The following is a 22,372-nucleotide window of genomic DNA, read 5'->3' as shown; positions in this document are numbered from 1 at the left end:
GTTCATTGCAAGATTGCAGTTTAGACCCTCAATATTTCCCGAATCACGATTCAGTCGCCATAAATTTTTAAGTTATGTAGAATTCTACTCTCCAGAGACAAGGTTGAAATATTTAGAAAAATTTTACTAAATAAACCCTTTGAAATCCTGCAATTTACTCCCCTGAGTTGTGCAGCAGCTGCAATACCGCCAATTCAAATTGAAAATAACCTCCCCCCAGGTTTGCAGCGGCACGATCACCGATTCAAATTGAAACTATAAAAGGATCAACGAATGTCGCGAATCGATTCTGAACCAAATGGGCCCATCATCTTACAACTTTAGAGAATTCTCAGAATACAAACATTTTGACACGAACGCACCACACACTCTGCACCAGCTCATAGCAAATAATAATGATAGATTGACCAACGCATGCTGCATGGATTCCAACACGCAAAATGACAAGAAACTCTTAATAGGGTATCAGAAACTGGAAGTAGCATTTGGATCCGATAAATAAGAATCTACTACACAATTACAGTGTTACACATTCCTCATACATGAGCAGATGAGATTCGAGGACTGTCACAGCTTCAAAGGTTCCGTTTAAACCACGTGTGCACCAGAAACGCCATTTTCCCTTCATAGAGCAGTCTCGCAACAAGAACGGATAATATAAGCTAAAATTCTCAAGCAGCCCGTCTTATAAACCTAAAAAGGCGCATTGCTTTCTCGCGTGCTCTGGAATCAACTTCATGAGAGTCTCCGCTGGAACTCCCTTTAACTCTGTTTTGCCAATGTAGAAAAGAGCAAATTAATATCAGTTGATTATATTTAAGCGCAAAAAACAAAAAAAGACACATTAATAACTAGCAAAGCAACTGTTTTCAGGTTAATCGTTTCTCTCCCGAGTGCCCTAGTTTAACGAGGTGGATTATTTCTTATCTATTGGTGGGTCATGATTCTCGCATCAACCATCCATAGGGCACGCATCACAATAACCTTCCATTAAGACTTACCGTGAGGTTTGAAGTTAAAAAGAGGGGGCAGAAAACGGCCATTCGGTAGGCGGGTACTTGGATCACGAAGCTCATCGAAGAAAGGATGAATTAATGCTTCCAACTGGACAAAAGAAGAAATTTTCAAAGGCATGAGTAATCAAAATTAAGCTTTACCAGGAGAATGCATAGGCACATCGGAAATTTTCACTTCTATACTTAGAGCGGTGTGTCAATTTAAACTACTCACAGCAGTGCATCGAAGGTTTGGCGAGTACTGGAGAAGCCGAGAGACGAGATCTAAAGCTTCAGGTGGCATTCGTTTAGGGAATATCTGGTAAGAAAGTGGCATGATCAGGAACAGCCTAAAATAAGGAAAAACCTTAAAAAAGTATCACATTGGTAAGAATAGGTGTTGATAATATTCCAACCTTGTGCCATGGATGGGCTTTGATTTGTGGAAATCTAAATTCATTGTAATTTGGATTCATGCATTTAATTTCTTCTCTTGTCGGGGTACCTAAAACCTGCAGGAGAAGTGAGAAAAGGTGTCAAAAAACAGGTGTTTTATTGCCATAAGAACAGCTACGAACAACTAATTAAGCATCAAGTCAACGGTTCCATTACCTTAATAATTTCAACAAGCTGGTCGACTCCACTCTCACCAGGAAAGAGAGGCTGTTAAAGAACAGATCAATAGTTAAAGGGCAGATTTTTTTTTTCTTTTTTTTTTTGCCATTGTTTTTCTTCACAACTCAAATAACAAGATTTTGAAAATAAGTATTTTAAATATATACCCCCTGCATATGTTTCTTTTTTACACATATATCTCTGCAAAGCTACAATTTTCACATGTGCCCTTCGAAACTAGTCTCTTACACATATACCCTTATACTTTAACATGCCCCTCTTTACAAATTTTTTCCAATACAAAGCTAAATGCCACCAAGAACTGGTTGACTCTCAATTTGCGTCCATTTTTGTAAGAAATTGCACTATTGAGGAATAAATATGAAAATTTTAGATTTCTCAGATATATAAAATATAAATGGATAGTTATGCAGGGGCATGTATGCAAATATCTCAAAGAAAAGTATTTACCTGTCCTAACAAGAGTTCGGCAAGAACACAACCAGCAGACCAGATATCGATTGCTGTAGTGTACTCAGTAGCACCAAATATGAGCTCTGGAGCCCTATAGTATCTAGAACAGATATATGATATATTTGGTTCCCCTTTAACCTGTGAGAATTAGAAAGTTAAAACAAAGTTCTAGTATGTGTTGTAAAAATAATGATAGGTTGCATCATAATTTTACATACCAAGACTTTTGCACTACCGAAATCGCAGAGTTTCAGCTGGTGAGTATGTGGATTAACCTATTACAGAAAAAGTAGAAAGTCCACTTACCTGGTTATAATATAATAGTATAACTTACGTAAAGAAAGATACTCAGCATTTTCAATTTGAAAAATCATGTAAGAAGACAAAAGAGCCATATAGTTCCCACTAGACAGACAAGTCTAACCAAAACTAATTTGCAGGAAAGTATGATAACAGTACACGTGCATACCAAAAGATTTTGTGGCTTAATGTCCCTGTGGCAAACTCCAATGCTATTGTGAATATATGCCAGTGCTCTACAGATCTGTAAAAGTACAATATTTCATTAGCTGTAATATGCTTCAAGACAAGTAGATTAATAAAAATGATGACTGCTTTATGACGGTAGAATTATTCATAGATGCAACATAACAAGTATCACTTATTCGTTCTCACAATGCTTTATGCATCTAATAGCTCCTACTGTAAAAATCCAACTAGCAATAGTCATTATTGAGATCTCACACCAATATGTGAATCATACATAGACTATAAAAAATATAAACTGTAATATATTTACCTGATAAACTCTAACCGAAAGACAACACAACAAAAGCAAAAAAAAACCAAAAGGTTTCCATACAGGGCCTCTATCTGTTTACAGAAAGGTAATTCTTACCTGATACATATAAAGTTTCACATATATAAGTGGCATCCGTTGGTTCATTTTATTGTAGTGCTTTATGACCCGATGAACGGTCTCGGGCACATACTCAAGAACCAAGTTCAAGTAGAGCTCATCCTTCTCAGTTGTCGAGAAAAAGCAATGCTTTAAACAGACAACATTCGGGTGGTCAAGTAGGCGCATGGTCTGCAGCTCGCGGTTCTTGTACCTCTTGTCCTGAAGAACCTTCTTAATGGCCACAGTCTCACCTGTCTCCAGACACTTTGCCTACATGACATAGAATAGTAAAGTACAAACGAAAAAATAAATAAGTTCATCGGCAGAGGAATGCGCTACACAGCAGTCCAAACTAAGTTGCCAGAGTGAAATCAGTTGTTTCAGTAGATATGATTCGGTTTTACCAGTATTTTGTTGACCTTTGTTTGCAAACTAACAAAATAAACCAGATTAACCAAAATTTACAATAGTTTGATACAGGTTAGCCATTAAACAGTGATCAAAGAGTTGCAATACTTAACCACAACAACAACCATCAGATAAAAGCTCTGACAAATAAGATAATCATACATTATATCCCACCCAGTGTTTGAAAAGACGCGAAGCGCAAAAAGGCGCAAGACTCTCCTGGAGCCTAGGCACGAGGCAAGAATACGAGGCGCACATTTACTAAGACTAATTTAATTTGATGTTCTACATTAAAAAAACTCTAAAATAACCATACAAAAATAAAATAACTACACATGCATATAGATTCTCAAGTTAAAAGAAATATATTTCAACTTTCAACTTAAAACTTAGAAGTGATTGTGGTGCCAATGTTTTCATTTGATCATTCTTCAAGTATCATCCTCGTCCTCATCCTCATCCTTTTCGTGCTGCTCCTCCTTGCTTGTTCCTGCTGCCAGGATGGCTGAGGATGCTTGCTGGAAGCCCACGGACAGAGAAGGGATAGGAGTACATACGAAGGAGAGGAGAGGGCGGTAGAAGGAAAGAAGGCGGTAGATGGATTTCATTAGGGTTTTTTTAGGTTGCTTTTAGGATCTTTTAATAATCTTATCGCGTTAAAACATAACATTTATATCCGAAACCCAACAACCCAATAACATTAATCCAAAACCCAATAACATTAAATATTGCGAGGCGCGCGCCTTATGTGCGCCTCGCGCCTCGGCCCTGAGGCGCGCGCCTCGACAATAGCACCGCGCCTCGCCTCGCCTCGCCTCGCTATTGCTGAGGCCCACGCCTTAGGCGCGCCTTTTCAAACACTGATCCCACCTTACATGAGTAATCACTCTAACACAATAGCGCAAAAATGTAGTCTCATATCCAAACTAATAAACCAACCAATCCAAAGCAATTTACTTTGGTGCAGTTGGGTTTCTGAAAACCACCTAAAACTGAACCAAGTTGACCTATTCAGACCCTATACATTGGTATGTAACATGTAGGTAAACTTGTGGAAGCAGTGGAACTCAACAAACATTATGTAATGCCATCACTACAAACTAACCTGGAAAACAATTCCAAATGATCCATGCCCTACAGCTCGCTCAGCCATGTAGCTTATAGTCTGCAATTAAGATAGATGATGTTATTAAAAGAGCACTTCCGAAAGATTTATAGTGAATCAACTAGCACAGGAAACATCTTAACAGTGAGCACCAATTTAGCAGGCTAAATTGGTTACCTTCAGATAGACATATCACTTAATCAATCAGATCATATGCCTGGCCTTCTGCTTCTCATGATAAAAAGATGACAGCTTAATTGTAGAAAACCCCCTATAAGTATTTGATTTTTTTCAACCCATTGATCTATTGGCAAGGTGGTAAATGACACTGAGCAAGTCTTCCCCCAGGGTAGCCAAATGTGGTTTCTATGAAGCTTAGTTATGTATGATATTAAACTCCAAGTAAAATCGTACTAGAAAGATTGCCGGTATTTCTAGGTTTTGTCTTTACCTGCTTTGGCTGGCCATTTCTACCGCCTATAGTTGTCACGATTATATGACCAGTTTCTGTCCCATTCCCATTAACCACCGTTGCTTCAACTTCCTACAGTAATTCATGGAGATAATGTTGTCACATGTTACAAAGTGTATGACAAAGTAATACCAATTTTTAAACAACTGCCAAGAAAACCACAAAGCCCAACTACATAATAAGATGTCACATCATTTACCTTATCATCCTTAATCTTCATCTCATTCATCTCATCAGGCAATCTATCAGCATTAACACCAACTGTAGCCATACTTTATAAAATCTAATCCAAGAATCCAAGTAAATGTGTCATAAAAGCATGTCTTCTTTAGTAGCCCGGTTAATTAACTGCAAGATATCAAACATAAAAATGAGAAGGAATAAAATGGTTGCAGCACAGTTCTCACTGTGTAACAAAATATGAAAAAAGCATCTAAGAAAAAAATAAAACAAGAGATCTATTCATTAACTTATAAGATACATAATCAAATGATCCTAGGTGCAAAATAAAAATAAACCACATCTTGGCATCGATAGCATAAGCTAAAGGGGTCCTATATTGTACCATGAAATACACATAAAAGAGTCAAAAAACAGCCAAAGGTTCGTTCTTTCACCTAAAACAAGCAGCTTTGCTCTCAAATACATCGTAAACAAGAACCCTATACAAAAATGAGTAACAAATAAGAATCAAGTAAGCAATTAACAAATGAGGCCCAATATTACTAAGGCTTTAATGCAAATCCATATTATCCACCAAGATACCATCAAATTCAACAGCTTGTGACTTTCCACATCTACCAGTCCAACTACTTTTTTGTACAGTTTGACTATTAATATCCACAGCAAACATGAAAAATATCATGGACAGCTACTATACTTGCTGTTACCCAGCAAATAGACTGTTTTCAGCTGGATTACAGTAACTAAGAAACTAACCCTCTAAATAGTCTTTAAAAAAGAGAAACTTTGAAAAGGGTAAAAAATGTATGGAGCTTACCTGCACTAAAACGCATATTAAGATGGATGCCTATACTCTGAAAAGTTTTACTTTACCACCAACCCTTACTATATCTTTGATCTAAGTATGCTTAGTTTTATTTTGACTACTTCGACAGAGTAATTTGCACTCATTTGAAATCAAAAGGAATATAAGGAAAAGTAAGATCAATACATTTTTTTTTCAAAACAAAAAAGTAATTAGCTTCGCTGTCGATGGCTCTGAGATAGTTTATTACTACAAGATCTTACAAATTTGCCCGCAAAATCGGACCTTTTTCCACACAAATTTGAAAACCCTAAGCTTCCACCGGGAAAAAGAAAAGGTTTGCCATCTTCAGAGCAAAAACCTTTACAAAATCACCGAAATGTCGTCGAAAACACCTAATTGTCCAAAAAAAAAAGGCTCAAAATGCAACATAAATTCCTAAACCCAAATATAGCCGCAGATCCAACCACATTAGCACCTCAGAGTACTAAAAACACAACAACAATTCATTCAAAAAAAAAAAAGTGATAAAAAAACATGTATTACCGATCGATTTGGCGATCCCAAACCCAAATCACCTCCACGCAAAAGTAATCAACGGCTCCTCTCCTCCTCCTCCTCCTGTTCCTCCTCCGCGGCCTCCTCTTCGAAGATGTTGTGGAAAAATCGTACACAGATCGGGAGAATGGGAAAGGGAAAAGGGTGGTTCGATTTTTCCTCCTCTTCCTCGCTTTCCTCTTCCTCTGAGAGTGTGGTGGGAGTCAAAGTACGAATGAGGAGAGGAGAGAGAGAGAGAGAGGGAGAGAGAAAAGGAAGGGGGGGAGAGCGCGAGGTTTTGTCGTTTTGCGTTCCTTGTGTTGACCGGTCAAACCTTGTGGGTCCCACCGCAATATTTTTCTAATTTTTAATACCTTTTACGCTATTGCTAGGATAGATTATTAATATTTGCCTCCACGGGATGGACGTCGTGTACACCACGTCACCACGAGTTAAGTTTACAGTATTAGCAGGTACGATTCATTATTTATATTTTTCAAAAGATAATTAAAAATATATTTTTAAAAATTATAATAAAATAATAAAATTAAAAAATAATTTGATTGGTTAAAATACCATGCCAATAATATTATTACTTTATTCTAGACTTTTTAGTACACTGCAAATTTTTTTAACTGAGCGTTTAATCAGTAAAACTTAACTCATTAAATATAATTTATAATATTTAAATTAGGATAAATTTTAAATACCACTTATGTGATTTCACACTTTCTCATTTTAGTACCTTGTGGTTTAAAGTGTATCAATTTAGTACCATCTGATTTTATTTCTCTTTTTTCGTCAGTTATTCCATTAACATTTTGTTAAATTATATACAAAAAAAATTTCAGATACTTCTACCTAAATTTATCGAATATTTACTTTAATATTTTTTAATTTTAATTTTGTCACTAATTTAACAAAAAAAATAGTAGATTGAATAATAAAAAGAGAAAAATAAAATCACGGAGTATTAAATTGATACATTTTAAGTCATATAGTATTAAAATAAAAAAGTGTGAAACTATAGAAATAGTATTTGAAGTTTTTTCTTTAAATTATCCATACTTATAAAAAAGGGTGTTTGATAATATTTTTTTTCAGAAGTATCTTTATCTTATAATTTATTGCCTCCGTTCTAATCTCTTCTGGATTACCTCACTCAAACGCATAAGATCAAATTTTATTATCTAAATCTTTTGAAAGTATAATAAATCAATGCAGTAGGATCGTCATGTATAATAATTATGGGAAATAGCTCCGAGAGATTTGACTATTTCCAACACTGTATTCACGTAATTATGAAATCTAAGCTAAAATACAAGCTTTGTTTGACTACATGCCATTGAAAATTGTATTTATAAATTTTACTATTTTATATATAGGGTGATAATATTATACCTTATAAAGAAAAGAAAAAGGAAAAGGCTAATAAGAAGATGCATTACTCTGTTTAAATTTATTAGTATCGAGTGCTGTAGTTTGAACTACGGTCAATTTAGACGTAGTTTCGATTACTGCAAGATATTTCGTGCAGTTACAACTATAATAGTTAAATTCAAATATATTAAAATAAATATAAAATTTAAATATTTATATATAATTAGAATTACAGTACAGTTATAACTACGTACAATCAAATAATTCATGAAAAAATCAAAAGGTAATACAACAAATATATTCGTATGAGGATGGCAAAAGAAAGCCATGCAAATTAAACAATAAAAAAGGTTTCAATATAAAAAAGGTAAAATAAAAGCTTGTAGAAACTACTAGATTCCACTTACTATACGTACCCTGCAACTGCAAGAGATCACATAAACGAAAGCGAGATTATCATTTACGGCTTTTTCGTTCGGAAGCACAATTGCTTCTGAGTGATGAGAACTCGAACTGCGGGTAAATTAAGCGATGATTCGATTGATTAAATTAAGAAAAAATCGGTGAAAAATAGGGATCAAAGTAGCCATGATCCGACGCAAACGAGAAGTAAAAATCCTTCGGATCGACGCATATACATACATACTGTTGGGTCAATTCGGTGCGGACAGCTGGCAAGCCGAGACTACGTCCATGACCTATGTCAAAAAGGTGGACCGGGAGTATATAAAACGTGCCAGAAGATATGAGCCGCGTCTGTTCAAAAAACGTAGCAACCGCAAGCGGTTATGAGCAGTTCCAATCGGCCGAAGGTGGTCATACAAATCAGGAGATAGTGGCCGATCGTGCATTGACGATAACTAAACGTAAGGGCAACTTTATAAATAGGCATACAGCACCCTAAAAAAAGGGTCTTCGCCCCTGCGCACAAAAGACCACCTTTATTTTTCTCCATCTTTCTATTCTCGTATTTACTGCAAGCCGGGACTACGTCCATGACCCATGTCAAAATGGTGGACCGGGAGTATATAAAACACGCCAGAAAATATGAGTCGCGTCTGTTCAAAAAACATAGCAACTACAAGCGGTTATGAGCAGTTCCAATCGGCCGAAGGTGGTCCTACAAATCAGGAGATAGTGGCCGATCGTGTATTGACGATAACTAAACGCAAGGGCAACTTTATAAATAGGCATGCAGCACCCTAAAAAAAGGGTCTTCGCCCCTGCGCACAAAAAACCACCTTTATTTTTCTGCATCTTTCTATTTTCGCATTTATTGCTTTCCTTAGGAGTAGTTCCTGTAATTTTCCATACTCGGAATCTGTTTGCCCTACGGGCATCACTCCCCTGTTCCCATACTCGGAGTCTGTCTGCCCTACGGGTATCACTCCTTTTTGCTATTCAATAGAAGGTCATCTTCGGCTCTTCCGGCCGATCAGATCACAAGTTGTTTGGCCATTTAGCTCGTTTCTTAATCGAATTCTGGGCTTCTCCTCTCCATTCGGCTCATCCTGCCAAAGCGAATTTACTGCAGAGGTTTTTGAACCCGGCCGACTTGATCCCTCATCGGCCTAATCGCTTGATCCTCTGTGAGGGCATATTTCGAGAGTCATAATTCGCAGCCGTCTCGCATCCCGACGATCTTTCCGAAGAGAATTATTGACCGGGTCAAGGGTCAGGACATTCGGCACGCAACACATACATACATACATACCTGGATCCAGGAGAGGTAGCTTAGCTACCAAATCGCTTATATCTAGCCCTAAACCCAGGATAATTAGAGAGAGAGAGAGAGAGAAAGAGAGAGAGAGAGAGAGAGAGAGATAATGGCGATCGAGGGGAAGAGGATGAAGATGAGTGTTTGGGTTCTGATGGTGGAGAAGAGAATCAAGAGATTGGTTACGTGCGGTGAGAAAGTACGATAAAAAAATATTATGTTTGTTTTCATAAATAATATTGTATTTCGCATATCGCGATGAATCGATTATGATATATTTTATGCGATTTTATTGAAAAACGCAGAAGCATATCTTTATATGCTTTTATTTAATAGCATAAGATATACTTAAATACCAAACTAAGTCTTAGAGGACTCGAGTTGGATTGTTTCGGTCTTTTTTTTCTCCCGAACCGAACTGAAGCTCACGGGTCAGCCTCTTTAGAACCGAACCGAACCGAACCATACCAATTTTACCCACTACCGAACCGAACGAAGGACACCAAGCCAAGGATTTGAGTCGAGCCTCATTTTAAAAGCCGCAAGCGGCCCAAGCCACGAAAGTGGACACTTTTTCTTTTCTTTTCGGTAACACTTTCTTTGAAAAAAAGTTACTTATATATTCATATTAAATATAAATATATATATTATTATCTGAATTATATATATCTAAAGCTGAATTTATTTTCAACAAATAAAATTTAGCATTTAATATATATCTGCATTCAAAAAAAAATATAAGTATAATTAAAATTCTATTTTTGTCTGTCAATATAGTTCAGTTCTAGCCTGCAATTTTGAATGTTTATAACTAATTTGTAATTATAGTATTCATAAACTAGTTTAGAGGTTTGTGCAATTCGAATTAAAGTTATCAGGTCTATCTATTTAATAATGAACCCAACCGAGCAAGTCAGACCAAGCCGATTTATTTTGGTTTGGTTTGGTTCGCAATTTGAGCAAAAGGAGGTTTTGATCCGGCAAACGGACCAACTCAACCCAATCTGCCTCTTTTTCTTTTTTTTTTTTCCAACCATACTGCACCTCAAATCTAAAAACTGTATTTGAAATGATTTGAAATCAAAGTCGAACAAAAAAAAAAATTATATAATAAATTAAGTATATCTTTAATATATTTTCTTTTTTCATTATGCATACTGTATATTTTTTTTGTGATGCATAAAAAACTACAAATGCTCACTTTCATATTCTAAAAGATAGGTTCCAAAAAAAAGTTAGAAATTCTCTAGAAATTTTACTGCTTACTTATTCCAAAAAAAAATTTGCCCTTTTATGAGGGATTCAAAATTGGGTTTCTCACTTCTGATTCATTTTTATTCTCTTTCATTTCAACCGGCTTTTTTATTGAAATTTATCGAATGTCCTAATATTACAGATATAAACAGAATTTTTTTCTCTTACTCACTGTTTTTTTTAAATCGGATCAAAATGAAAGTCGGTACAGATCAAAAAAAAAAAAAAAAAAAAAAAAAAAGAATTTGACGGCCATGCCAACTTGGACCTATTTTCATCCCTGCGCCGCATCCCTGGAGTCAACCCGCGGGTTTGCATTGGTTTGTTCAGTGCGGTTTTGCGGGTAAATTCCGTTCGATATGGTTCGGTTCGGTTCGGTTCTTAAAGAGATAGACCAGAAAACCCTGGGTTCGGTTTGAAAATACATCTAAAATGGAACCAAAAACGAGTCGAGTGTACGCTTCCTCGTAATAGTTCCTCTGGCTCTGTATCGATCTCTTTTCCTCTTACTCTCACACCATTGGGAACCCAAACGCTCGTCTTCGTCCTCATCCCCTCGATCGCCATTGTTTCTCTCTCCAATCTCCATCACCATCTCTCCTTCTCTCTCGGATTATCGTGGATTTAGGGCTAGATATAAGCAATTTGATAGCTAAGTCCCTCTTCTCGATCCAGGTACGTGTGTTATATGCGTCGATCCGAAGGTTTTCTACTTCTCTTTTGCGTGGGATCGTGGCTACTTTGATTCCTATTTTTCCGCTATTTTTACTCATTTTTTTCCTTAATTTAATCAATCGAATCATCGCTTAATTTACCCGTAGCTCAATCCACTACATGAAGGATTCGTGAACGAAGCCCTAATTGAGATCAATTGTTGAAGGGTTCTCGTCACTCAGGAGCAGTTATGCTTCGGGAATGTTGTATACAGTAACCTCATTTTGAATTTATGTGATCTCTTGCAGGGTATATTAAGTAGAATCTAGTTAGTTTCTGCAAGCTTTTTGTTATGGATTCTAAATCAGCTTATTTCAGAGGAATTGCTGGGAGTGCGGGGAATATCATGCAGGTTTAGTTATTGAAAACCTTTTGATTGTTTAATTTGTATAGCTTTCCTTACCATGATTATACGAATATCTGTGTGCTAGCTTTATATCGTTCTTTAGCTACAATTTTACTTCTTTCAGTGTTGAAAACCTAGTAAAATCTCCTGAAGCTATTTTGCCATAGTCCATTCCTCGCGTAATGATTTCTCTTCTTTTTTCAAATTTTCTTATCCCTGTAAACATTTATTGTGTCGGGATATACTTGATACAGTTAACTTATTTGCATATGATCAAAGCTGTTAAAATTCGGTATTTTATTGTGGATTTAATAGTGGGCTAGATTTAGTGTTACTAGAAGGTGGTATGATAGTACTTAGGCTTTTTGACTGGATGTAAGATTAGAAAACAGAATTCTGCTTTCACTTAGCAGTACAGTACAGTTCTGTCTTATGATTTGGGATGCTCATAATTATTTTATAATTCCAGTAAAACAAGTTGATGTTAGAAGGTGATTGTTTGCCTGCCATTTTGCCCAACATGCATGGCACTTAATAGCAGAGAAGAACACGGGCATGAACCACCTTGATATCTTAAGCCTTTATGGCTGCTGCCTTTTAAATGTACTCCTTTATGGTTTCTTTTATGTTCTCTCTTTTCTAAAAAAAAAAAACCTTAATATACAACTCCTTACATCATTCGATGTGTTTCTGAAACTGATCTATTGAATGTGACGTCAGGGAATTGGTGGATTTGTTTTTGGAAGTGAAAATTCTGCTTCAAGTGAAGATAGGTAGTAATTTTATTTCTTTGAATATATTTTAAACTGAAGAGTGCATGTCTTTTCTTAATGTATTGTTTGGCATTAGTTCTCTCTGAACATTATTTTTCATGCTGATTGATTTATATCATTATTTCTTTCAATAGATTCAGCTATATAATTTTGTTTTGTTGATTCTTCAATTAAGAGAAGTTTGGCCAATCTTGGTAGTTATACTCACTGGAAAGCTTCATGACAATTCTTTTTAGTTGCATTTTACTATCCTTTTTAAATGATAACTCGGGAATACTCTTTAGTTTAATAGCTTAAAACTACAGAGTATAGTTGTCCAATGTCAGAGTAGAGTCAGCTACTTCAGTGACCACTGACCGTCTCATGAGCGACAAAACTGTGACCTTCTTTGTGCTCCTTTCAAGACAAATATTGGGTTATAATAAGATCCTAATGACAGATAGACATGGGAAAGATTTCCTCCTTGATCATCTTTAAAAAAAAATTTTCTATATGAACTAAATAATTCTAGCTTATTAAATTGGAATTTAGTTAACCAACATAGAGTGCACATGACAAATTTTTGTTTTCGCAACTGAAGTACTTAGTAACCTGAAGTTTCAGCTCTAACAACAATTCTTATGTTTTCTTTTTCCACTTGGTTTACTTGGAGGAGGTATGCAAAGTTGAAAAACTATTATCATTTTGACTTCAAAACTTCAAACTAATGCTAACTGTCTATCTTTGTGTCATTAGGATAAATTGCATTGATGGTTTCTGAACTCCTAAAGTTTCCCCTTCAGTTTGTTTCTCTAAAGGTGGACAAGCGACACCTGTAATTTTGATAAAGTCCTCTCCATGATCTTGAATTAATTTGAGTGAGGTCAAGCTGACAAGTTTGCATCACTATTGCCATCACTTAACATCATCTTTTCTGTCACACATTGACATTGCTGCTGTGTAAGCACCGTGGTTGCCGAGTCAGCTTTGCTGTTACTTAATAAGAGATGATGCAAGGGGCTTAGTTGGGACGCATTAAGTTTGCAGTGTCGCTTGTCATCTTTACAAGAACAAAGATTTAAGAAAAGTTTGGAGACCATCAGTTCAACTTACCCCCTTTTGGGGTACTTTCTGAGCTGCCTTAATGAATCAATGTTCTTAAAGCGGGTATAATATACGGATGTGGAGATAACATATATTGCATATGCCGCAGTTGGCTATATAAGTAGAAAATTCTGCATGACATATATGAAGTTTCAAGTAAGACAGTTCAAGCAAGTAGTGTCAGCTATGAACTGTTTAATTTAGAAGAAAATTACCCAAATATATGGGAACTGTATATAATTTTAAATTGTCTAAATAGGAGGATTTTCTTCTTGTCCTCTTGCTCACTTTTATGATGGTTGAAGGCTTGAATTTAACTTTCTAGCTGTTTCCAAGTCTAAACAGGTATTCCTGAATTCTTTTTTTTTTTTTTTTTTTTTTTTTTTTTTGTTTGTTTGTAGTTTATCATGTTGGACCTGATGGGTGGAAGAAGCTGTCGGGAGACGATGTCNTTAAATTGCCTGTTCTGTTCCAGCTATGTTGAGCGTTTCCTCGATCGTATTAGCAATGGTGTGTTAGCAGACGATAGGCGGGCTGCTATGGCGGAACTTCAGTCGCTTGTAGCAGAAAGTAGTTCAGCTCAGATGGCTTTTGGGGCAATGGGTAGATGCCTTTTTTTTTGGTTCTATTAACCTTGTGTATGTGACAAAATTCATTGAAACATGATTGATGCGTTCTAAAACAGGGTTTCCGATACTTCTGAATGTTATTAAAGAAGAACGTGATGACGTTGAAATGGTCCGAGGTGCCTTAGAAACTCTTGTCAGTGCCTTGACACCAATAGAAACATTGCATGCGTCAAAAAATGCGGTTCAACCTGCTTCATTGAATTCCGACATGCTTTCTCGAGAAGCGGAGAGTATATCTCTTTTGCTAAGTTTATTGGTGAGGACTGTCTTCTTTATTTTTTATTTTTTTTACTTCTTCAGTCCTGTGACTTGATTGGCTTCTGGCATGTGGGTCAACTATCATTTTTGCAGTCAGAGGATGACTTTTATGTGCGATACTATACCCTGCAGCTTCTAACAGCCCTTGTTACACATTTTCCGAAAAGGTGATTACAAATTTTCTCTGTTGAGAGGTAGATATATAACAATTGTCTTAATCCAGTCTTTGCTTTTCATGTTCTAGATTACAGGAAGCAATTCTTTCAATTCCTCGTGGTATAACTCGTCTAATGGATATGCTTATGGATCGCGAGGTTTGTTGTTATCCCACTATTTTTTGTGCTTGCATTATTGCTACTACTGTAGCAAACCCTAATTCAGTTTTTGTAAGGACCTGTCATTAGAACACCATGAAAATTATGTGAACCATTAGAATGCTGTAAAGAAGGATTTTATTTCTTGATCTTATTAGTTCTCCCAATTTATAGCCATTTAATAAATCGTGTAACTGTAAGGTGCCTAGTTTCAACAATACTTAATTGGTTCTTACAGGTGACCTGAATAGCACCCATAGGGTGGTAAAACTGTTTAGGCCAGAAGGTTGTAAAGTACCAAAAGGCGATACTGTTTTGGGTTTTTTCTTTTTCCTGTTGTGTGGGTGGGGGGGGGGGCGCTGGGTTTTAAATTTCCCCCATTAAAATCTGCTACCCAATGGGGCATCTTATTGGTTGGCAATTCTACATTTTTAATGCTTCTGGGATCTTTATGTTTGCCAACGTTTGAAATATTTTATGTTTTTTAAAGTTTTACCTTTTTAATGCAGCTTGATCACCCTTTCAGTTCTCTAGACTGACAGTTCAGCTTGTGTTGTAGGTTATAAGAAATGAAGCCTTGTTGCTTCTTACTTATTTGACTCGAGAGGCAGAGGTAAACTATGGTTCCTGTCCTTTGGTTTCAGTTGTTTAACAAAATTCTTTTATTGTTCTTACATTTTGGCTTTTCAGGAAATTCAAAAAATTGTTGTTTTCGAGGGTGCATTTGAGAAGATATTCAGCATTATCAAAGAGGAAGGAGGTTCCGATGGAGGTGTTGTTGTGCAGGTGATTATCTTTGAACTTTTGTCCATGTGGGACAGTTGATCACTTTACCAATATTTTGATTGATATGAAAGTTAGACTGGCCATCTTTGAAATGAACTGTTATCCTACTCCTGATTTTCTCTTTCGTTACGTTTGGTTTCTTATCATATTTGAAGGAATGCGGCTTATTCAATGTGTGAATAAACTGTTATTCTGTAAGACCTTTTACATTGTACAAATGCTGTTTATTCAGTGCCACCATATAATACCCAATTATTATATTCAGACTTCTAATATCTTGTTGTTTCATTGTTTCTATATTTACATTTAATTAGGTAGTATATTAAATGTTGACAATATATCATCCATTCTTCTGCATGTTGATATACTTTCGGGATTGTCTAGAATGTGATGTTCTTCTAATTTTAATGGTTTAGCTATTTGTCTCTGTTTTTAATTTCCCAAATGCTTGTCAATTTTGCCTTTTATTGTACTTAAATGGTTTTTGTTGCTGTACAGGATTGTCTAGAATTGCTGAATAATCTTATTCGTAATAATGCATCTAATCAGGTTAGTGCCTCTTAAAGCCAACAATTTTGAATTACTATCTGTCTCTGATATTGAAATTGTCTGTTCAGATATTATTGAAGGAAACGATTGGGTTTGATCCTTTAGTATCAATATTGAAGCTACGGAGAGGTAGTGCTTACAATTTTACTCAACAAAAGGTAAAATTGATCCTTTTTTTGTTTGTTTTACTGCATATTAGGTCCTCATGCTATAGGATGTTGTAATTTAGATATTACCACACTCTTGACCTGAGTTTCACTTTTTTTCTATTGTTGAGATGTATGGTTTTTCACACAAAAGCACCATTTCTTTTAGACAGTAAATCTTCTAAATGCATTGGAAACTGTTGAATCACTTCTGATCGGAGGACCAGCAGGTGACCCAGGTAAAGATGCTAATAGGCTATCAAATCAAACTGCACTTGCGCAGGTATATCTGCATGTTTGCATTGTAGCCTAATTTTAAACATCTGTTCTAGTCCTGAAGTGTGACTTATCACGTTACTGCCTACAAAAAAAAATTGCAGAAGAAAATTTTGGACCATCTTTTACTCTTGGGAGTAGAGAGCCAATGGGCTTCAGTTGCAGTGCGCTGTTTGGTAAGATACTTTAATTACAATGAGAGCATTTTGTAGACATTTGGTGGCCCTTTTGATTGTTTACGCGGAAATCTTCATATCATTAGTGGCATGTGCATCATTCAATTTCATTTAGTCCTATTATTTGGTTCCTCAACCACTGAGCACTAGAATTGTTACACGAACAAATATGTAAATGAATGATAAAAATCTTTTACTAAAGGCTCATCATGCAGAATAAAAATATTTAATTAAAGACCCATTATACAAAGATTTATAATTCCCTATAAATTATTACGTTGCACAATATTTGCTTACCAAAGTCTCCACTACCTAACTTCACTCATATCATTAGAATGTGTAACGTTTAGGTCCAAATCAGTTATTTCCATATATCTCCTTATCGTCAGCCCTTTGTTCTCATCTGTTCTTGTGGGACTTAATCCTCTATGATACTTGATTCATCAGGTAACTATTACCTATGCATATAATCACTGGATATCATGCATGAACAAATTTAGATAATTTGTCTAGCACGAGCAAACTTAGATAATTTGTCTAGCTTTAGCTAAGAAGGAAATTGCTTTACTACCTTCATGCTCTTGTTTTTTTTTTTTCGGTTTGTTTGTTATGAGAAAGTAATTCTGTGCTCCTTCCACATTACTGGCCATTGTACTCAACCTTATAAATGAATACCTAATTAATGATGCATAGTTGAGAAAATTACTTGCCAAAATATATAGTAAAACTTTTCTTCAAGTAAACAATCTATTTTCCCTTCAACTGTGGGTCTGTCTTTTTTGGTGGTACATAAGCTATTCTTTGATTTTCAATCATGTTGTAAACATGCATATCCTGATACTTTTTGCTGTTTACCTATTTAACAAATACATGTACCTTTTTCAGGCTTTGCGATGCATAGGCAATTTGGTTGCGAGAAATCCTCAGAATCTTGATGCTCTTGCAAGCAAGCAAGTCGGAGAAGAGCCCCATGTCGAGCCTGCCCTAAATGCCATTTTTCGTGTTCTCATACGTACATCTGTACTACAGGAATTTGTCGCTGCCGGCTATGTCTTCAAGTGCTTTTGTGAGGTTGTTCCTTCTTAAGTTTCTACAATATGCTTTTTTTTAAAAAAAAAAGACTCTACACCTTTGAAACTGTACAACTCGTCATCGTATATGAATGTTCCCTTTTGATGCTCAATAGATACTGTTTTAATGGGACATAGAATGCAAAACTCATTAAATACACTTATTGCAGAGAACTTTGCCAACCTGCTACACTATACTAAAGGATTATTTCTAATGATGCAGTATTTATACCAATAAACCTGAACTATTTTGCTATTAACATCCTCAGTTTAAACTGTTGTTTTTCTCCAATTAACTAATCCACAGCAACAGTTAAAATGAGTAGTACACAGACCAAAGAGTTTATAAGCTTTAATGCAACTTGTTATCCCCATGGTTCCTTCCCCCTGATTTTCCTTGAAATAGAAATATAGTGGTTGATCCATCAGCGGATGCTATACCATGTATTAGGGTCATTAATTTTGAGGACACTGTCAAAACAATCATGCTACAGACTTCCGCAAAGAGAAGTAAAAACGTCTCATTAGACAGTTGAAGTTTAGATAATTCAAAACTATATTTCTTGTTTATCATTCTAATACTAAATGATTATTTTGAATTGCATCCAATCTCAATGGATTCTGCTAGTAAGTTAATCTTTTCATGGTATACATGAAAAAAGAAGAGTAACTTTTCATGTTGCAACAGAAAAATTCAGATGGTCAAGCATTATTAGCTTCAACAGTGACTTCTGATGCTAGCTTGTCAAGTCATGCTACTCTTGACGTTGGTGTCAGTATGCCATTTGGAAGGTTCGTTCATTTATTAAGACACCAAATTATCTTTTGTAATTATTGGTCTAGTGCATACCTAGACGTAAGAATTTTGGTTTCCTCATAAAAACTTTCAATTAATTTTAGTTGTTCTTGTTTGGCAGTATGCTTCTGCAAGTGCTAATATCAACTGAAGCTAATGAAGATTTTGAGGTAAGTTGTGAGTTTTGAGGTTTCATATGGTGAGCTTTAAGTTGCTTCCTGTCATTCGTGTAACGATAATTTTATTGATTTTTCAACTAAATGGCACTGCAATAAAACTATCCTTTTCTAAGTACCTGTCTTTGAATACTAATCTTTGTGCTTCACATAATCGAGATGGAGACTGCTAAGATCTCTCTGTAATTAAGTTTTATTACGCAATTTGTCTGTTTGTATTGAAGCTACAATATCTGTTTCTCCACATGATTCAGATCTTCATATCTATTATTATGCCTTACAGTTTTCAATGCCTGCTCATTACAATTGATCCATTCATGAGGTATAAGTAACATGTACATTAGGATATGTCTAGTACTGTTTCCCTTTTAATTTTTCTCTCTCTCCTACACTGTAATTCATCAGTGCATGGAAATGCTGATTGCTGAGGACTGAGGACAGTGGGTATTAAACTTTTGACATGAAGCTTCCGCAAAGCTCATAAATTTTATGCTTGAAACTCTTAAGACTTCTTATTTTCTTCCATCGTATTGATACCAAATATTTCAATGAATTAATGCGCCATTGTTTTTCCGATAGTGATTTGACAGTTGCATGAAATATTGTACTAATATATTTACATTGAAATGCAGGCATGTTCCAGAGCAGCTAGTGTTCTTTCTCACATACTGATGGACAATGTCCAATGCAAGGAACGCGTATGTGGATTGACCTAATCCTCCTCTTTAGTGATAATTATGTTTATTCTTATAAGGATTTTATACACACAATCCCTTTGATTAGCATATTCTTAAGCAAGTAGTTATTGAAAATAGCTGTTCTAATTAACCTGGACCAGACCAAAAAAAAAAAAGCTGGACCAATCTGAAAATGCTTGCTGAAATTTCAGGTACTACGCATTGAGCTCGAAACACCTGTGCCAACCTTAGGCCCGAAAGAACCACTCTTGCACCGAATCGTGAAGCACTTAGCTCTTTCCACATCTGCAAGAAATACTAAGGATGACAACCCCGCCATTTCAACAGGGGAGTCATATACCGAACAGCTTATTCTCAAGCTACTGATCACATGGCTTGCCGACTGTCCCAGTGCGGTGAACTGCCTTCTGGATTCGCCGCCATATCTCACATATCTACTCGAGCTCGTGTCAAATGCTAATTCCACTATATGGGTGCGTGGATTGGCTGCTATTGTATTGGGAGAATGTGTTGTATTCAATAAAAGTGGTCAGAATGGGAGAGATGCCTTCGCCATTGTTGATGCTATAAGTCAAAAGATTGGTCTAACCTCATACTTCCTCAAGTTTGACGAGTTAAAGAAAAACTTTACTTCTCTCTCCACGTCATCCCATCAGCGCAAGCCAATTACAAGATCGAATACAGCTAGTATGGCTGAAACTGAGGATGTTATTGAGAATGAGGAAAAGACTGAGGATGGACATCCAATCCTTGTTGAAATCTTTGATTCACAGTTTGTGAATTTTCTTTGTAAGCTCGAAGGTGATATTAGAGAACGTGTTGTGGACATCTTCAGTCGTACGAAAGATAAGGTCACAGTGTTGCCAGCAGAGTTGGAGCAGAGAGATGGAGAGATTGATGAAGAGTACATCAAACGGTTGAGATCATTTGTGGAGAAGCAATGCAGCGAGATGCAGGTTTGTTATCGAAGTTTTCTTTCTTTTCAGCTACATGCCTAACTTTTATTGACCAGACATTTAGTTTCAAAAACATAAAATTGGTGTGTATTCCCCTCCAAAAGTCTGAAATATCACAGATGCCCATAATAAAGATAGATAAATGCTTGAAAATGCCCTTTTCAGATGGCATTTATGAAAATTGTTTCTATAATTTTTCCCAGCTAATAATAAGGAGATTCAACAGTTGGAATGCAAAAGGTTCTGGTCTAAGTCGGCAGTTCCTTATTTGAAAGTTGAATTTCCAGTAATTATTTGGATGTTATCTCTAATTTATCATCTCGGTTTTGACCTCTTCAGGCCCTACTTAGTCGAAATGCCGCATTAGCCGAGGAACTGGTGAGGACAGGCGGAGGCAGCGGATCTGATTCCTCCCAGAAGCCAGGTGGTAGCAGCAGCAGGGAGAGAGTTCAGTCTGAAGCCCTTCGCCAAGATCTCCAAGAAGCAGCCCTACGCATTGAGAAGCTCAAATCCGAGAAGTTGAAGATAGAAACTGAAGCCACCAACTATCGAAATGTGGCCACAAAGCTAGAAGCCGATTTAAAAAGCCTGTCGGATGCTTACAACAGCCTAGAACAGGCCAACCTCCAGCTAGAAGCTGAAGCAAAAGCACTTCGGAAGGGAGAGAAAGCGCCCTACCCCGATATCGATGCTATACGGGAAGAGGCAAGGGAAGAAGCCCAAAAGGAGAGCGAGGCTGAATTGAATGATCTGCTAGTTTGCCTCGGCCAGGAGCAGAGCAAGGTGGAGAAGCTGAGCACGAGACTCAAGGAGCTCGGCGAGGACGTGGATGCACTCCTCGAGGGGATCGGGGATGATGCGGGGCTACCAGAGGAGGATGACGACGAGGAATAAGGCTGAGCTGCGGGGAAGAAACGTATTACGAGGACGAAACACATTTATCGACCTGTCTCAATGTTGATTTCCCTAATCTGTTCATGATGTGAATTAGTGAAACCTAGAATGGTTAAGTAAAACAATGAAGATTTGTGAAGTGCTACCGTGACCCTAAATCCAAACCATCGTGTTGCAATTGTAATCTAATAGTCAGTTCAATTGACATAAAAGTACAATTAATTATCTCAAATCACTTGATGAAGCTTATCACTAGTTAAAATCGATCATCAAACCATCTTAGTACAAAAAGAACTGGGGAAAGCTTTTGAAGCGTCGTATGGTAGAAAAAAGAGCAAAGAACAGCTGACACGTTTAAATGAGAAGACCACTCTATAACTTCGCAATCCATGTCTTTAGAACTTTTGAATCAAATGTTACTGAAAACGTCCAAAAAAAGGGGCTCATTTTCGACTTGGATTGAGCTCGCTCACTTATAAAAGGATCCAAGTTCATAGCTTTATTGGCTAATACAAGATATTTACATTAACATTGGACAAACACCCCCTAGAGCACAAATTATGTCGCAAATATCAGCAGCAGCAGCAGCAGTAGATTCATCATTGGTACACTCTCCTCCGAATTCGGAGGATTAGGTGTAGAACACTAGGGAGATCGGAGGTAAGAACTCCCGTAAAACTCTTAATTTGGCAAAAATGATACACAACACGGGGCAGATAAAAGAGAACTAGTACCACTTTTCGATGTTTTCTCTTGGCCTGTTGCTGAGACACACAATTTAACTTTTTGAGTTCTACATCACTAATTAAACTAACTCTTATAGTTAGAAACCAAAACAAAACAAAACAAAACAAAAACAATCGCATAATGTAGCGAAACGAGGGCT

General features: G+C 36.5%; 2 protein-coding genes across 12 annotated transcripts; one reads left to right on the top strand and one right to left on the bottom strand.

Moving 5' to 3' along the window:
• On the bottom strand, positions 290-6,712 carry LOC109720076 (shaggy-related protein kinase alpha). The gene is made up of 13 exons (XM_020246955.1): positions 6,505-6,712; positions 5,170-5,318; positions 4,950-5,042; positions 4,499-4,558; positions 2,983-3,255; positions 2,554-2,628; positions 2,303-2,359; positions 2,082-2,222; positions 1,608-1,658; positions 1,412-1,507; positions 1,231-1,314; positions 1,002-1,104; positions 290-768 (listed from the first exon to the last, which is right to left on the bottom strand). The coding sequence occupies exons 2-13, from the start codon at positions 5,239-5,241 to the stop codon at positions 686-688; spliced, it is 1,188 nt and encodes a 395-aa protein (XP_020102544.1). The 5' UTR covers positions 5,242-5,318; positions 6,505-6,712; the 3' UTR covers positions 290-685.
• LOC109720282 (golgin candidate 6) lies at positions 11,306-21,718 on the top strand. 11 transcript variants are annotated; one of them, XM_020247288.1, is made up of 20 exons: positions 11,306-11,521; positions 11,668-11,766; positions 11,879-11,912; positions 12,627-12,679; positions 14,238-14,365; positions 14,448-14,647; positions 14,743-14,816; positions 14,894-14,963; positions 15,523-15,576; positions 15,654-15,749; positions 16,248-16,298; positions 16,367-16,456; positions 16,614-16,727; positions 16,825-16,896; positions 17,782-17,967; positions 18,655-18,758; positions 18,884-18,932; positions 19,571-19,636; positions 19,828-20,592; positions 20,932-21,718. In XM_020247288.1, exons 2-20 carry the CDS (start codon positions 11,762-11,764, stop codon positions 21,484-21,486), a joined length of 2,766 nt encoding a protein of 921 aa, XP_020102877.1. In that variant the 5' UTR covers positions 11,306-11,521; positions 11,668-11,761; the 3' UTR covers positions 21,487-21,718. The 11 variants fall into 11 exon arrangements, with proteins under 11 accessions (XP_020102877.1, XP_020102875.1, XP_020102874.1 ...); XM_020247286.1 differs by having other exon boundaries at positions 11,668-11,773; XM_020247285.1 differs by having other exon boundaries at positions 11,306-11,550; positions 11,668-11,773.

Source organism: Ananas comosus, linkage group 14 (genome assembly GCF_001540865.1).
Source record: "Ananas comosus cultivar F153 linkage group 14, ASM154086v1, whole genome shotgun sequence".
Lineage (NCBI taxonomy): Eukaryota > Viridiplantae > Streptophyta > Magnoliopsida > Poales > Bromeliaceae > Ananas > Ananas comosus.
Note: the sequence above shows the minus strand (reverse complement) of the source record. Positions and strands in the feature narration are given on the sequence as shown.